Below are 17161 nucleotides of genomic sequence, written 5' to 3'. Positions count from 1 at the left end.
AACAAGTTTCGATCGATAATACGCAGTTATGCTTTGAAGGGTTAATTATGTATCTTTACGTCACGCAACGTTGAAATTTCGTTCGTAGTAGGAAGGTATAAGACTCTTTGGGATAGACATGTCGTAAGCAACATGGAAATATTCCTCCTACATAATATTGGTTTCTTGTGATGGACTCGGATGTACTAATACGTGTCAATTGTCCGTTGCACTTCGGCCGAGCTCCTACAGCATTCCCAGGGCATCTTAGTCAACATCGAGATCGTCACTTTTTTAATAGCATTGTGTATTATTGGATACGTTCTAGATGAATTAGAGAGCAAACATCGGACGAGTGGGTAGACCAGAAGATGAGGTGGGCGAACCACAGTTCAGGCGGTCTGTTTGCCGGCAAAAGTTGCATTACATCTTATCATGCACAGCATCCGCCGTCTACATACATACCTTTCTAAGGCTAATAAAATGTGGCGGACGATTGTCGATTCAAGTCAGAAGCGGAATAGATCGAGGTCTAGTGTACAAGCCAAATTCAACGCCGCAAAGGCCGCGCGGTTCATGCGATGATTTGTTTCTCCAGGCTGCCAGAATTGACATTGAACATGAAACTAAGACGACGAGGTAGATTGCCCCAATGGATGTGCTTGGCTAGGTAAAAGGATGGAGATTGAGTGTTCTATAACTCCACGTCCCGAGGCCTTTATAAGGTATAGACCGCCTTACGGATCCATGTCCATACATTTATTTATACTACGTACCTACCTAGGAAGGAATTTAATCGGGTGTGTTATACACCCACCCACGCCTCAGTTGGGCTGAGGAGTCCAGGGTCTTGGGCCAACCGGAATATTCCAAGACGCCCGGACCTGTCGATTTGCGGCCAATCCATGCAGAAACGTGGAGGGATGGGGTTTTCATCTTTAATGCCACCCTACTCTGCCTACCTACTTAGGATCTCCTATTCCGAAAAACCATAACTAGCTCCCCTCGATTATAGGGGTACGACGGAAGCTAGCTAGATTCTCCTATCTTAATGACAACGCAGAACCTTCTTGGCTACCCATTACTATTATCTCAACAGAAAACCTATAAAGTTAAGAATACTATATCACGTCGTTTTATCGCTTGCCAAAAGACTGAGAAATGTGAAACGACGAAATTTAACATGCCTTAAAGCAATTGGGTCTATTAGGTATGTAAAGGTCGAATGCGAACATTCCCCCCTATTTAGATGGATGTCGTTGGTATTTTCCAATTTATCGGACCTGTTCGGTATCCGCTTCGGAAGGATAAGAGCTTACAGTTATTCATGAAGAAATAGAAAAAGATAGAAAACACTTATACTATGTAGATATATCTCGGCCTGCCACAAACTCTTCCGGGGTTCCACAGTTATCTCAACCGTTTTTTTTTTCGGTTTGTGATTTGCTATAGCTAGTGAAGTCGGCATTGAAACATAGCGTTTGTACCCACCTAGAAACAGGGCTATTAACCCGGTCCGCTTGTTTCCTACCTTACTTATTAGCCGTTGAAACGCTGTAATAATAAAGGTTAGTAAACGAATAAGGTTGAACTGGGTGAGTTTTCCCAGTCATGATGGAATATGTATCTATTCCCATGACCACCGACGTGGTAATTGTAGACTTGTGACTGACCAATCGTAACCGATAATAGACATGTCAACTAGGTAATATTAAATGATATCCGCACATGGATATGAAGTCAAATTTCTAATCCTTCGATGAAGTAGATAAGTAGGTAGTTATGAGCATGCCTTTTGAGGCCGGAGAAAGATTGTCGCGGAATACTACTATGCAGTGACTAGTGGCAATAGTTCCTACACATTGCAGACATTGTCTGTCATCGTAAATCATGACTCGATCCCATACAATTCACGTGTAAGTAAACTGTACACCCCGTCGATTTTTCATATGATATCAAAAGAACCTGGGGGGCCCGAGTTGATGAAATCATATCTGTCTTCATCTAATCTGATTGGTATATCATGATGAATATGTAAGAATAAGTTCTCATTAGACGTGGTCATCGACCACAAGGGTACTCATCTGTCCTCATAATGAGCGGATTATTTAGACCCTTTCATTCGTCGAGGCCATTCCACAAAGTGATGTCCACCATGAACTCTGAAGTTTCCGTGAGTGGTTTTTTTAAGTATGTAGCGGAATGACATGTTCTTAAACACATATCTCTTCACCGCGTTTCCGACAAGGCCTTGCCGCATACCTAATCATCATTAATTTTCTGCACCTAGGTGGTGTTGAGGTCAATGGGTCTAGTAACATATAATGTTCGAACTTGTATTGGTTAGACGCCGGCATCCTTGAAAAGCGTGTGCTATCCAATAACATGGAGCTTGGTCAATTAACTGGTACATTATAGCAAGTAGGCAAATTCTCAATAATATGACTTCCCGTGCCACGGTGAACAGGGTAAGGGTCTTGTTACTGGCCCGGAATTGGATCTATCGTGCGTCTTAAATACATATGTGAGTTTAGTATGCGTGTTACATGCATAATAAGGGGAAGTACTCATAACCCCATATCTACAATATCCATTTAAATACTTAGACCCTTGCCGCCAACCGACCCCATCCCCCCACATTCCTCAACTCCCTCTATCAAAGTTCCCTTAAGAGTCCGGAGTCTCAATCAATCCTTCTATTTATGTGCCGTATAATCGTGCCAATCCTCACTGGTAGACATTGGTTGAGACATACCTCACCTTCCTTACCGTACCTACTATCCACCCAAGCGCTGTACGTAACGAGGTATGATACAATTATTCATCATTCCTTAATCTGACCTTCATTTCACTTTTCTTTTCCTTTTTCGGCTGCCCCTCTCTCTCTGCCTATCGTCGCCGTAAATGCCTTTATACCCGTTAGTATAGGTAGGTATGTATGGTAGGGTATGAATACATTGGATGCCTTACCTTACTTGACCTACCTAACCTACTAGATAGGAAGTGAGAAATAACTTGTTGCTTACCTATCAATTCTACCTAAGGTCACCTAAGGTGGTCATCTAGGTATACGCGCATGCATATATGCCTACATAATACATAATACCTACATATATATAGGTTATATGTGTCTTCCTATTCGGGTTTGCCTTTCCGGCCGCTGCACCACAAATTTTTTCCTAACCTGTCCCCGAAATATCGAAAACCGGCCTTAATAGACTGTCTGGGCACCTAGTAGTGATGGGACCTTGGTAATTCAACAGCAACGCCGCCTGCAGGGAGTACGTCACAGGCTTCGGATTCAGAACATCATCCGTTCCTCCAGACTCAAATCCGGTACGAGAGCCCAGATCACAGACCCAGACCGCCTGGACTCTCACTTAGGTACGTACGTCAATTATCTTTGCGTTGGGTAGCCAACCCCATCTTATAGAAATCTCCTCACGGCGTCTGCGCTTATCCTCACACTCGACCGCTTTACATTGGGTCTCATCACTGGCCGCTTATCGCGTCACCTGTTCAGCCCAGCGCGCATTTCTACTTGATACATTGGATATATACATTATACATGCATACCTACATATAAACTCTCCATGCCATTGTCATGAAATCTTGTCAGATTGGGGAACTTTCTAATTGCGGCCCGATGCAGGATCCTAACCATTGACCTCGCTATCCATCGATTCACAATTTCCGAGCCCACCACATTCAGTAAGTAAACAACTAGGCACGTCAGGCATAACGTACGAACGTACATCAACATCCATGGCATCCATGGCATCCATGGCATCCATGGCATCCATGACACCCCAACGTTCCATCGTCGATCCATACCGCTATTGCCTGTTTTCTCTAGTTTAATAAGAGTCTATCAATCCATGTTAATATTGACAATATAGCGGAAACGCGCTACTGGGGTTTCCGAGAACCCACCGGATCTCAGCCCGAGTCAGTCAGCTTCTTCATCCCTTCTTTACACTATTCTACTCAGCTTTCCGGAGATTCGATATTCAGTCACTGACAACGCGTCGCAGTTATATTTTCCGCGTGGCTCTGTATTTACAAGCTCTACCCTGGTCTCTAGACCCATCCGGCTATCTGGACTTGTAATTTATCATCCGTATCTGGGGAAAACTATAGCTGGCCAGCTATTGGGAAAACGGTCTAGTTCTCCTTCAGCCTCACGACTAGAGGATCTAGCTCCCTAGGTAATTTGCCAACGCCATTCTTCATCTAAGAATCGCGTTTGCGGCCGGGCCGCCGCTATACTTCAGCAAAGTTGCCGACTAGAGAGAGATCGTCCTATTGTTGCACAGACGACTAATTTCAGAGTCGGCAATAACCTCATTTCGGCAGAGGCTGTCTGCTGCATAATCGGCAGGCAGAGTGAGCATCTTACTGCATCTGTCTCTGCCGGCCCGACTCAAATACCGGTGAAACTCCAGACGCTGTGTTACGAACCGTCGTCGATTTCGGAGCACGAGCCGATCGTTCTAGACGTTGGTTAAGGGAAGCACAGGGACCGAACTGACTCCCACATTAAACTTATTTTCCAACTCTCTGGTAACTGAACCTGGTCCTGGTCCGCGTTAGCGTCTCCACTAACTAATCCGCACAGACGTACGCAGTACATATTTTTGTTAGCTTGTGCTATCTTTCGGCATCCTTGAATAAAAGTCAACTGGCTGAAGCCTTATTATTCCATCTGGCCCCCCTCTAGCTTAGCGTTGCCTACCTAGGACCTCTCCCCTCCCCCTCCCGAAGCACCCATATTACAACTCCCGTGCCTTGGCTAATTCCAAGGTGGTATTTCTTTTCCCATCATGAGCTCTCCAATGCCGTCGCGCCACACGGCTATGTCGGGCGTCGTGATGTCGGACCGTGATCATCTGCAGCAGCCGGTTGAGCGAGTTGCCGACCAATTAGAGGTTCCTTCGTTAGACGACCGGGCATACCGCGTTATACGTTTGCCGAACCAACTAGAGGCGCTGTTAGTCCACGACCCCGATACGGACAAGGCCAGTGCCGCTCTCGACGTTAATGTTGGCAACTTTAGCGACGAGGATGACATGCCAGGCATGGCTCATGCCGTGGAACATGTAGGTTCTACCGAGCAAGGTCTTATTGCAAAGTACTAGCTAATAAAATGCACCCTAGCTTCTTTTCATGGGTACGAAAAAGTATCCGGTAGAGAACGCATACAACGTATATCTCTCTTCGCATTCGGGAAGCTCGAATGCTTACACCGGTGCAACTTCGACCAACTATTTCTTCGATATTGCCGCTAAACCCAGCAATGGTGAGGAACCTTCTGCGACGAATTTATCCCCCCTGTATGGTGGCCTGGATCGGTTCGCTCAGTTCTTCATCGAACCCCTGTTCCTATCGTCGACTCTGGATCGCGAATTACGCGCCGTAGACTCCGAAAACAAGAAGAATTTGCAGAGTGATCAATGGCGCCTCCACCAGCTAGAGAAGTCCCTATCTAACTCCAAGCACCCTTACTGCCACTTTTCGACAGGCAATTTTGAGGTCCTGAAAACGGAGCCCGAAGCGAAGGGCATAGATGTACGACAAAAGTTCATCGACTTCCACGAGAAGCATTACTCGGCCAACCGAATGAAGTTGTGTGTCTTGGGTCGGGAACCCCTCGATGTTCTTGAGAAATGGGTAGCCGAGCTCTTCTCCGGTGTGCCGAACAAGGATCTTCCGCAGAATCGTTGGGAGACCGAAGTGCCATATACCAAAGAACTTCTGGCTATGCAATGTTTTGCAAAGCCAGTGATGGATTCCAGAGAGTTGAATCTCTATTTTCCATTCCTCGATGAGGAATTCCTTTTGGAGACGCAGCCGAGCCGGTACATTAGCCATCTCATAGGCCACGAGGGCCCTGGAAGCATAATGGCATACTTGAAATCCAAAGGATGGGCCAATTCACTGAGCGCCGGTGCCTACCAAGTATGCCCGGGTACCCCCGGAATCTTTGACTGCCAAATCAGGCTAACAAAAGAGGTATGAGATTACTATTCCCTGGAAGATGTACATTGCTGACTTTGGGCGCAGGGGTTAAAACATTACAAAGAAGTTGTTAAGGCATTCTTCCAATATGTATCACTCCTCAGGCAAACACCACCCCAAGAATGGATATTCGATGAGCAAAAGGGTATGGCAGATGTTGATTTCAAGTTTAAGCAAAAGACACCGGCTAGTCGCTTTACCAGCAAGATCTGCGCTTTGATGCAAAGACCGTTGCCACGAGAGTGGTTGCTTAGCGTACACCGTCTACGGAAATTTGATCCGGAAGCTATCATTAAGGGGGTACAGCTCTTACGGCCTGACAATTTCAGAATGACCATAGTGTCCCGGGACTTTCCGGGAGATTGGGATCAGAAGGAGAAGTGGTATGGTACTGAATATAAGTCCGAGAAGATACCCGAAGAGTTTCTAGCCGAGATTTCTAAGGCTTTGAATTGTACTGCAGCGGACCGACTTCCCGCTCTGCATCTTCCTCATAGAAATCAGTTCATCCCGACCAAACTTGAGGTCGAGAAGAAGGAGGTCGAGCGACCAACTTTGGCACCTCGAGTAATCCGCAACGACGAAGTAGCGCGGACGTGGTATAAGAAGGATGACACCTTCTGGGTTCCCAAGGCGAATCTGATTGTGAGCATCAAGAACCCGAGTATCTTCGCCTCGGCAGAGAATTCTGTCAAGTCGAAGTTATTCACGGATCTTGTACGAGATGCCCTAGAAGAATATTCATACGATGCCGAACTTGCCGGGTTACAATACAACGTCAGCCTTGATTCCCGAGGCTTGTTCATTGAGGTGTCTGGATACAACGATAAACTGCCCGTATTACTGGAGCAGGTTCTCATCACGATGCGAGATCTCGAGGTCAAAGATGAGCGATTTGAGATTATCAAGGAGAGATTGACTCGTGGCTATAAGAATTGCGAATTGCAACAACCTTTTACGCAAATCGGCGACTACGTCTCATGGCTCACGTCAGAGCATGATTATGTCGTTGAACAGTTGGTAGCCGAGTTGCCCGGGATCACGGCCGATGCTGTAAGGCAATTTCACAAACAGACCATGTCACAGCTCCACATCGAGGCTTACGTACATGGAAATGTGTACAAAGAGGACGCGTTGAAGTTGACGGATATGATTGAAAAGATACTGAAACCCCGGATCCTAGCAAAGGAGGAATGGCCGATCATTCGATCGCTAGATTTTCCGGCAGGGTCGAACTTTCTCTTCCAGAAAACCCTGAGGGATCCTGCGAATGTCAACCACTGCATCGAGTACTATCTCCACATTGGAGATAAAGGGGATCGTATGGTCCGCGCAAAGACACAACTTCTCGACCAGATCATCCATGAGCCAGCATTCGATCAGTTACGAACCAAGGAGCAGCTCGGTTACGTGGTCTTCAGCGGTTTGCGTAGTTCAGCAACGACTTACGGGTTTCGCTTCATAATACAAAGCGAGCGTACCTCAGAGTATTTGGAATCTCGTATCGACTCCTTCTTGATTACTCAAACCACGTCCCTTGAGAATATGAGCGATGCAGACTTCGAAAGTCACAAGCGAAGTGTAATAATTAAGCGCCTTGAGAAATTAAAGAACTTGGACCAAGAAACAGGGCGGCACTGGGCCCAAATCAACAATGAATACTACGACTTTGAAGCAGGTATAGTGCAACTATCACCCCTTAAGCTCGTTATCCGCATCAACTAATATATATACAGCCCAGCGAGATGCAGCCCAGGTAAAGCAACTTACAAAAGCGGAGATGGTTGAGTTTTATTCGACATACATAAACCCAACCTCGCCAACGCGCGCAAAGTTAGTGGTACAGCTTATCGCGCAAGGCATTGGCCCTAAATTAAAGGAGGCCGAAGAGTCGAGCAATGAAGATACGACTATCAGCTGGTCAAATGGTACAGAACCGCTCTTGATTCGGAACGTGCGAGACTACAAGGCGAGACTCTCGGTGACAGCGGGAGCACGTCCGATCAGAGATCTCAGTGAATTCGAAGAGATAGATTCTAAGCTTTAAGATGGTCACGGGAGGGGCGTTTGGGAGATGATAGAACGCGAGGAGCTATACCCCCTTTTAACATAGTACATTGCCATATTTCTCAATCCCAAATTTGAGGAGGCTAGGATGGTGCTCTTCACGGCGATACTGCATCACTCTGAGTAGCTTAGATGATACCTCCTTGAATCCCCGTATGGGCTTAGCCAAGTGTGTCTCTGGCCCTGATGGAGGCCTACATGTAGGTGCGTTGTTAGTCAGAGGCTGAAGGGGATAGAAGAAGAGCCCTCGTAGATGGGGAGAACTGGAAGTGATTGTCCATTATGGCACTTACCAGGCAGAAAACAACGATAGTAGAAAATAGAAAATAAAATACCTAAATGTATCAAAGAGACAATTCCCAATGATCCTAAGGAGCTAGGCGGTCCCTTCGATATTACGGATGTAATGGATCCATAACAAGATGCACATACCTACCTAGGTACCTAACATAGGGGGCTTAAGCTTAGGAGTAGGTACCTAAATAAATCTCACGTGGTGCTAACTAAACACACCTAGTGCCTAGAAATTGGCGTTGGTGAAGGTTATTTTTGTCTTCTTGGTGCAAACGAGTGTAGGTCGCAACTGCCAATTGGGAAAGTTTTAGTTACCAAACACCACCTTCCCGACCACGCTTTACCACTTTGCAACTAAATTTCCCCTCCACCTTCGAACAATTATAGCATCAGCCTACATCATCCATACAACGCTAAACTTTTTCTACTCCACACTCTCTTTTTCTTCATCACTTTACCCAACTTGAGTACATTCCATCTTTGGGCTGAACTGCGCAAATTGCCAAGGTTCACTTTTATTCGAATATTGGTCTCTACCGGCAGACAACCTCCATATACTGACTGCGTCACAGCTTTTGTTACCTAGCAGGCTAGGCAGCTCTACTAGCAGTTAACTACATCGCCTTAGCGGCGTTAGGGTTTGTAGATACATGCCGAAGTACTCAGTACATATAAATTTGGTAAATTGCGACCAGTCACGGCGTCGGGTAGGTACTCAGTACCAAGAGCAACCTACTTCCTTTTTTTTCAGCATATGTAAGTGCCTCCACCGCAACTTTTCTTTTCTCTTAACAGCAAATCCGAAACGAAATATTCGATGCGCCTTACCACCTTTACATCACCCACATTCATACATACCTACTACTGTAGCATACTCACAAAATTTAGGGTCACGGCATATTTTGTTTATGCGGATCAATTCCTCGAAAAAAAGAAGTTCCAATAAGTTTATTCACTTGAATAGACTCGTCTTCCTTTTTTCAATTAATCGGAGAAGATTCCAGCAAATTATCGGATTGCTGAATCATCCTATCATCCTATCACACGGGTTCACATGGTACTTACAGCGTGTCTGACACCTTGGGGACAAGACTGGAATACCTAACCTGACATAACCGCACACAGCACAGTCCGCACGGAACTCGGATATTCCATTCAAAGGTGTCCATGGCACTATATGACAACCAATGAATACCCTGGGAACAAACAACCTTGGAACAATTATTCGGTCATTCGTGTAAGATTTCTTCACTACACCTTCTACACGACCTTTTGCACATAAATATACCCCCCAATCATCGCCCAAGTTTCCCAGAGCTGCGAAACGCAGCTCGCCGTCAAAACGTCTTCCTCAAAGAAAAGGAAGATTTCAACTCGCCAATCCGCCACTACAGAAGAGAGCTTAGGCAGCACTAGTTCTCCTGATACACCACTACAATCCTGCGAACAACTTGAAGACACCGACCCAAGTTTTTCCTTCTCGCTCTCGTCCGAAAACCCCGTTACTGCCTCATACCGCGCCGATTCTATCCCTCCAGCCTCGAGCCTTCCACCACGATTGCAGACTTCCACAAACTCTTGGAACAATTCTTCCGAATACGCCTCGTCCGCTGCGAGTTCTCCATCAGGTGCATACGCTGATCTCACCATCCACAGCGATCGTGGTGCTGATACACCGGGACCCGATCCCAGCTCTGCCGCTTCTAGCTTGTATCCTCCCTGCAGAGCCAGTTCGCCTTTCACTAAAACGACCCTCCACCGTGGTGTTATGGGCGGCGCGGCCGAATTCCCCGAGAGAGCTTCGTCCCCGTTGAAACGACGTGCCTCCAGTATGGAACCCGACGTGGTAGATCAAGATGCTGCTGAGGATGTCGATATGATTACAGCACCGACGTCTGATACTCTGGAAACGTCTAAACCCGAACAACCTACTAAAGGAACAGAGACGGGTTCGCCTCCTACTACCGACGGCCAAGAAACTACAATAACAGAGGAAGGCATGAACTCGATGGACATATCAACACCACCAGGTACAATCATTTCAAGTCTAGCTGGGGGATCTACATACTGACTGTTGAATTATAGCTCGTCAACTACCGGCATCGATAGAGGCACATGTGAAAGCCATTAGAACATTCGTCGACGAACAGAACACCCACCCACTCACGGAAGGGCAGCAGTGCTTCCTGGTCTCTAAACTTTGGTTGAAGAATGTGCCGGACGACGTATCTCCAAAACACAATGTCGAGGACTGGTCTTCAATACCGCCGGTAGATAACTCGGACATCATCTTAGAGGTCATAGATGACCCTTGTGTCGGCGAGGGTGTGGACATTCTCAAAAGGAAGTTTGTTCGATTGAAGAAAGGTTACGATACAGAGCAATTCGAGGCGTTCCCTCCAAGCGCCTGGGATTTGCTTACAGAATGGCCCGGGTTGAAAGACGACCAATTGCCTATTCTTCGTTCGGCTCATGCTACCAAGGAGGACGGGACAAATATCCAATTTGAGTGGCATCCGCCCGTGCTGAGCATTTATCGACTTTGGTCTGCGATTAGCGAGCTACCTATTGACGCCGCCATGAAGAGTAGAAACCCACCACCTGGGACCCTTGTCCGCAGTCGTGCGACGAAGTTCCAGGCCTTCTTAAAACAGGCAAAAAGAGTGGTGGGAATAGACCTAAGCCAGAGGGTTCGAGCCTGGAGTGTCCTGCAACCACCAATTGAGCAGAATTCTCAAAGTGCGATACCAAGCCCGCCTGACTCCGGGGACGGCTCGGAATCTACGTCTCAGCCGTGGAAACACCTCCTGCTAGATGTCGAATCGTTCTTGGCTCTCGAGAAAGGATCAGAGAGAGAACTCATTGACTTTAGCGACCTCACCAACGCTAATGCGAAGTCATCCAAAATGCTGAGCTACTTCGCCATAACACAAGATCAGGCCATTGTTCTAGATCCTCATGAAAGTGGCACCAACTGGACGTCTACTCTCGTCTCCTCCCAGGCTCGAACATCCGCTGCTTCGTTACCTTCTAGAAACAGTTCCACTAGTCTAGCTGTCCAGAACCGCAATGCTAGAAGCGGTCGAACCAGTCCTTCCGGTCCTTTGACGCGTGGTAGGTCGCAGAAATCTGGTCGGGTTGCTGGGTGTGTTGGACTAGCCAATCTAGGCAACTCATGTTACATGAACGCTGCCCTTCAGTGCGTGAGAGCTGTTGAGGAATTGACCAAGTATTTCCTAGCAGACGAATGGGAAAAGGAACTCAACAAGGACAACGTTCTCTCTCACAACGGCGACGTAGCTGCAGCGTATGCATACCTGCTGAAGGAGATATATAAAGACTCTTCGCCCGGTTCCGTTTCGCCCCGCCAATTCAAGAACACGATCGGTCGTTACTCTGTGGGGTTTTCTGGCTATGGTCAGCAAGATTCCCAGGAGTTTCTTGGTTTCTTGCTCGATGGTTTACAGGAGGATCTTAGTCGGGTCAAGAAGAAGCCTTATATCGAGAAGCCTGATTCTACCGACGAGATGATCAACAATCCTGATGCTATTCGGCAATTGGCCGAGAAGGTATGGGATATCACCAAGAAACGTGATGATTCCGTGATTGCGGACCTTTTTACTGGCTTGTACAAGTCAACATTGGTTTGCCCGGAATGTCAGAAGGTTAGCATCACCTTTGATCCATTCAACAATTTAACCTTGCCTCTACCGGTAGAAAATAAGTGGAATCACACTGTCAAATATTTTCCGCTGAATGGCCGACCGATTAATATCAGAGTCGAGCTTGACAAGCACGCTAGCATTAAGTCTCTCAAAGAGTTCTTATCTAGCAAAACAGGAGTACCGGCTGAGCGCATATTCGGTGCAGAGGAGTGGAAGAATAAATTCTACAAAATTTATGCCGACCTCGCCTGTGCCTCGGAAGAGATTTCTACTAATGACAATGCAAATTTCTACGAGCTAGAGGCTAAACCCACTAACTATGGCTCCAAGCCTCAAAAACAACAGAAATTAGGTGTAGCAGTTCGATCTATGGTTGACGAAGAGGAGCACAATGCCTCGGCCCTATGGGACGACGCACAAGCTGAGAGACTACTTATCCCCGTCTTCCACCGTCGGCCAGTGACCGGGAAGCCAAGCTTCCACTCCCATAAATGGAAATACGTTTGCGTTCCCCACTTCATCACTGTGACGCCCGAAGAAGCCCGAAGCGAGGATGCTATCTATCGCAAGGTCTTAGAAAAGATCGCGACGCTCTCAAAGCACCCCTCGTTCCTGCGAGCTGAGGAATCTGACAGCTCTGATGGCACTGATCCCGAGATCGTAAGGGTAGGTGATTCTGATGCCGGTTCCTCAAATGAGGGTAGGGTCATCGCCCAGTCTGTGAAAGGGGAGGACGACATAGTTGACATCCAGATGAACGATGCCAATGATATCAAGGCCAACGCCACCCCCAAGCCGCTGTTTTGCCACAAGAGGCCTTCTTGGGTAGACCCTGGGAAATTTCTCCCTTCGGAATTCCAGAATCTGTTTGAAATGTGTATCTACTCAGAAGCTGGTTCCTGGTTACCGACCGGTATGAACGGCCTTGGTGAGGATAAGGACTACCCAAGGCTCTCACTCAGAAATCCACCCGAGTCCCCGTCATCAGAAGACCAATTCGACCGTGCTACCAACGGTACAGCCTCGAACGAGGAATCCAGTTCTGACGAAGCACCGCATCGATCTACGGGACATTCTCTTACACGTATGAATGACGAAAGTGACGATGACAGCAACCCAGTCACAAAGGTACGGTCCAAAAGAAAGATTCGAATCAATTTCTATAATGTTTACCCCGATGAGAGCCGTAGGAGTAGACTAATGAATAACCAGCTTGCGCCTCACCGTACTAAGCCGAGTAAGCAGACGAAAGCGAAGGCCAGGCAAAACCACGGCCAGAAACAACTAAAGACATTCAAGAAAGGCGGTAAGAAGAAGCAACGACAACAGCAACGTCAGCATAAAGAGAGGCAGCAGAGCCTAGAAATCGAGGATTCCTTCGGTACAAACGAGATCGGTCCCGACGGTGGTCCTCTAATCCGTCTAAGGGAAGCGATAGTAGTCAATTGGTCCGACTCCGCTTACGAGATGTTCTTCGAAGGCAACGGATTTTCCAGTGATAGCTCCCTCGAAGCGTGGGAAGGATGCGATACCCTGCCTGATCCTGAGCTGGATAGGGCTCAGGCGGCTCGGACCAAACGCAAGAAGCATGGCATTTCTCTTGAGGCATGTCTCGATGAATTTGAACGAGAGGAGATCTTATCCGAGCAGGACATGTGGTATTGTCCCCGTTGCAAAGAACACCGTCGAGCCAGCAAGAAATTTGATCTTTGGAAGACGCCAGACATCCTAATCATCCACCTGAAGAGGTTTAGTTCTAGCGGATTCCGGAGAGACAAGCTAGAGCTGTTGGTAGATTTCCCTGTTGAGAATCTAGACATCACTTCTCGCGTTCTCCAAAAGGAAGACGGGAAGCAGGAAGTCTACGACCTCATAGGAGTCGACAACCATTGGGGCGGCTTAGGTGGTGGCCACTATACGGCTTTTGCGAAGAACTTCGTAGACGGCCAATGGTATTCATACAATGGTACGTGCTATCTAATCGCTAGTTTTTGACATACCGTTACTAACAGTTTCTTTCAGACGCGTCAGTGAGTCGTACTTCCACTGATAGGATTGTGGATTCGTCTGCATACTTGCTGTTCTATCGTCGGCGATCTGAAATACCCTTGGGTGGTCCTCGTTTCCAACAGATCCTGGATAGATTTGTAGAAGATGCCTCTGATAACGAACTCCCGGATTCGGGGGAAGATCGAGGTCTCGACGAAGGCTTCTCCCCGAATGGGTCGTCGAGCGCCTCAAAAGGAGCAGGAGCTACTCACCCGCACGATAATGCCAATGATACGAATGATGACTGGGCTCACGGAGAGAGCAGGACCATCGATAACGTTATAGATCCCAAATTACGTGGTGTCCACCCAAGCATTGAAGAAGATGAAGCTATCGACCTAACAGAGGATATGGCACGACCGACGAGTTATCAACCTCTCGTGGGAGGAAATTGGAGCTTCGACAATCTCCTAAGCAATGAGGACACAGTCCCTCCCAGGGATAGTTCTTTCGACTCAGCTCATCCTAGGGATAGTTCTTTTGACTCCGATATGGCCTCGGACGAGGCGCAGCACAATTCGTCCTGTGACGAGGAAGGAGTGGTCAGTCCCCGTTTCGAAACAGATCCCGAGCCGGAATATCCAGGCATGTCATACTACGAATTACCATCGCAACCCGAGGTTAACCCGCTGTCATATAGTGAAGCTCCCCCTGGGTATAGCGAAATGACCCGAGATGACATCAATCAGATCTGGGACCAGAAGCACACGGTCCATAACGTTCCCCCCGAAGGCGAGGTTGAACAACGATCTGAAGCTGCCGCCGAAATCCACCTAGACGAAGACGATAAGATCAAACTAAGTTAGGTGGTACCCAGGTTTCGCTGATAGGGCGACAAGTCTAATCCCAAAGAAGACTCGTCCTCTTTTTAGAAGACGTTTCTGTCATTGTCTATTAACAAGACGAACTTCGGTGTCCACGAATGGTTGTCTTAACGGCAGCAGAGGTCACCGATAACGAGATATGCATCCATACATGGTATAGCAACGCATTTGAGGTGGACCGGACTCATGGTGGTTTCTTGGGAAGAGCATCAAAGCATCTAGACATAAATCGCCACCCGTTAGATACGACTGGCATGCATTATGAGGATAGGCAGGCAATAGGTAGCATTGCAATAAATGCGAGAGGAGAGGATTTGTGTAAGGTATCTTCCAAATTCGTATCCGGGTATGAATAAACGAATGGCTTGGGTGACAGAAATTATTTGCATCCTTGGTCACGTTAGGCTGCGATAGGGCCTATTAATGTCAATGTCCTCACATAAGGTTGAACAGAGCGCTTTGCATTTACTATGCACACATTAAGTCATCGTTGTGAATTAGTACCTTGGTAAATCCCGCTTTAGTTTGTATGAGCGGTGACCCAGCAGCCGTTCAGCTGCGCCGCTTGAGGCTACGAATACGTGAGAACGCCATCATCCGTGTAATATAGAATATGTACGTGATCCTAAGTTCTCACGTCTTACCTCATCTTGTCATTGCTAGAGCCTCGAGGATGTCAAGGAATGCTATTTACTAAGCTAAGATCTATATATGCGGCGTCAGAAAAGGATCTCATATCACCCTTAAGTTTATATATATGAGACCTGGTGACTCGGGATTTGAAACGAAAGCCCACAGCGTCACCGAACCAAACACCCATATGACGACGACGTAAGCAAATAAGTAAGTAGGACACGAGCAGCTCTTAACTGACGAGATTAAGGGTTACCGATAGCGATCGCGTAAGACCTTTTTTTTTTTTTTTTTTTTTTTTTCCTTGTAATCGTATCTCTTAAGCCAAGGTATGCCAGAGGCGCTCGTATAATACGAGACGCTATCATCCTCGCTTGGCGTTGCCGCTACCTCTGGAAAAAGCAAGCTTCGTCCGGCCTTCTCGAATAGGATACGTTGAAGCCTCCTACGGCAGAATTCTGTCTATTAGAGGCTTGACGAAGAGTTTACCTAAGTGGGTTGGTAAGTCGTCGTCAGGAGCGACGTGATTCGTGGAGGACTTTTGGTTGCGGCTGACTATAACCTATATACATGACACAAAAAGCTTATTTTTTTATATTTTTGTTATTAGATGTTAAAAGAACCGTACATTGTTTACACGTGGGATAGGCATTGGTGAATCCACCTACTAGGAAGGAGAATCTCGACTCTATGTACGATGAGAAATGTCCCTGTTACTGTTTAAAAGTATGTAGAGCTAACTAAAGCACATGTGGGTTATTTTGTTTGGACTCTAGTTGGCGGAGCCTTGGGAGCCACGGAGTTAATTTCAGACACGATCGTGTTTTCCACAATTCCGCAATTAATGTTTCTGTTAGTAATTATATTAATATGTTTATTATGTTCGTTTTCACAAGGTCGATGATATGCATATTCGGCGAATTTGCGGACGCTGGTGGATTCTGGGGTATGGGGTAAAGGTATTGTCTAGCTAAATTATGTATATGAGGCAGTTATGAGTAGTAATACGTTGGGCCCTTGACAAGATATTTAGAGGCTATGGAAATCGAGTAGCCAAATGTCATGGTTGGGATATCTTCTATACAGACTTTACCTTGTGACGTTTTTTTAAGCCGGATGATGGCCGAAGTGCCTCCGTGTCTACGTCGGTCAAGAACCACAACTTCACTAAACTTAGGTGAATAGATGAGATAGTTTTACCAGTAGCTCTCCTACCAACTGGACTGGTGACCCATTATAATTCAAAGCTGGTTCGCGGGTTCGGAGGCTGCTGCGTAGCTGTGTGATATGCTCAGGGGCTGTAGCATATAGACCTAGTAATCGACACACATTCAATATTTTGACTCTCAAAACTAAGTTTTCTAATATTTCTTGATACTTCCTCGCGTTGAGATTCGGCATGTGAACTTAGTCGCTGCCAAGGGCACTTATTAGACGGACGCATCAGCTCACCCAAGAATTTGAAGCCGGCTTGGCCCACCGAGATGCTACATAGTACTCGACGAGCTATTCTTAGGCAACGCAGCATTCGAAGTTGGGAAACGTAAGCCTGGGGGCGTAGACGTATAGGGATGGAAAGAACTCGCTGCATCGGCCGAGTGTCTCGTTTTAGGCTCGTTCCCAATCGCGGCA

At 46.9% G+C, this 17161-nt stretch overlaps 1 protein-coding gene across 1 annotated transcript; it reads left to right on the top strand.

The window, feature by feature from the left end:
- Nucleotides 1-4850: 4850 nt before the first annotated feature.
- On the top strand, nucleotides 4851-14878 carry F4807DRAFT_450063 (ubiquitin carboxyl-terminal hydrolase-like protein; the record flags this gene model as incomplete). Its single annotated transcript, XM_048000085.1, has 10 exons — nucleotides 4851-5078; nucleotides 5137-5991; nucleotides 6043-7675; nucleotides 7734-8012; nucleotides 9489-9519; nucleotides 9676-10388; nucleotides 10444-13151; nucleotides 13323-13989; nucleotides 14046-14614; nucleotides 14762-14878. 10 exons carry the CDS (start codon nucleotides 4851-4853, stop codon nucleotides 14876-14878), a joined length of 7800 nt encoding a protein of 2599 aa, XP_047857375.1.
- Nucleotides 14879-17161: the final 2283 nt, after the last annotated feature.

This window comes from Annulohypoxylon truncatum (assembly GCF_022578515.1).
Source record: "Annulohypoxylon truncatum strain CBS 140777 unplaced genomic scaffold F4807scaffold_5, whole genome shotgun sequence".
Taxonomy (NCBI): domain Eukaryota; kingdom Fungi; phylum Ascomycota; class Sordariomycetes; order Xylariales; family Hypoxylaceae; genus Annulohypoxylon; species Annulohypoxylon truncatum.
This window is presented reverse-complemented; position numbering and strand designations above follow the sequence as displayed.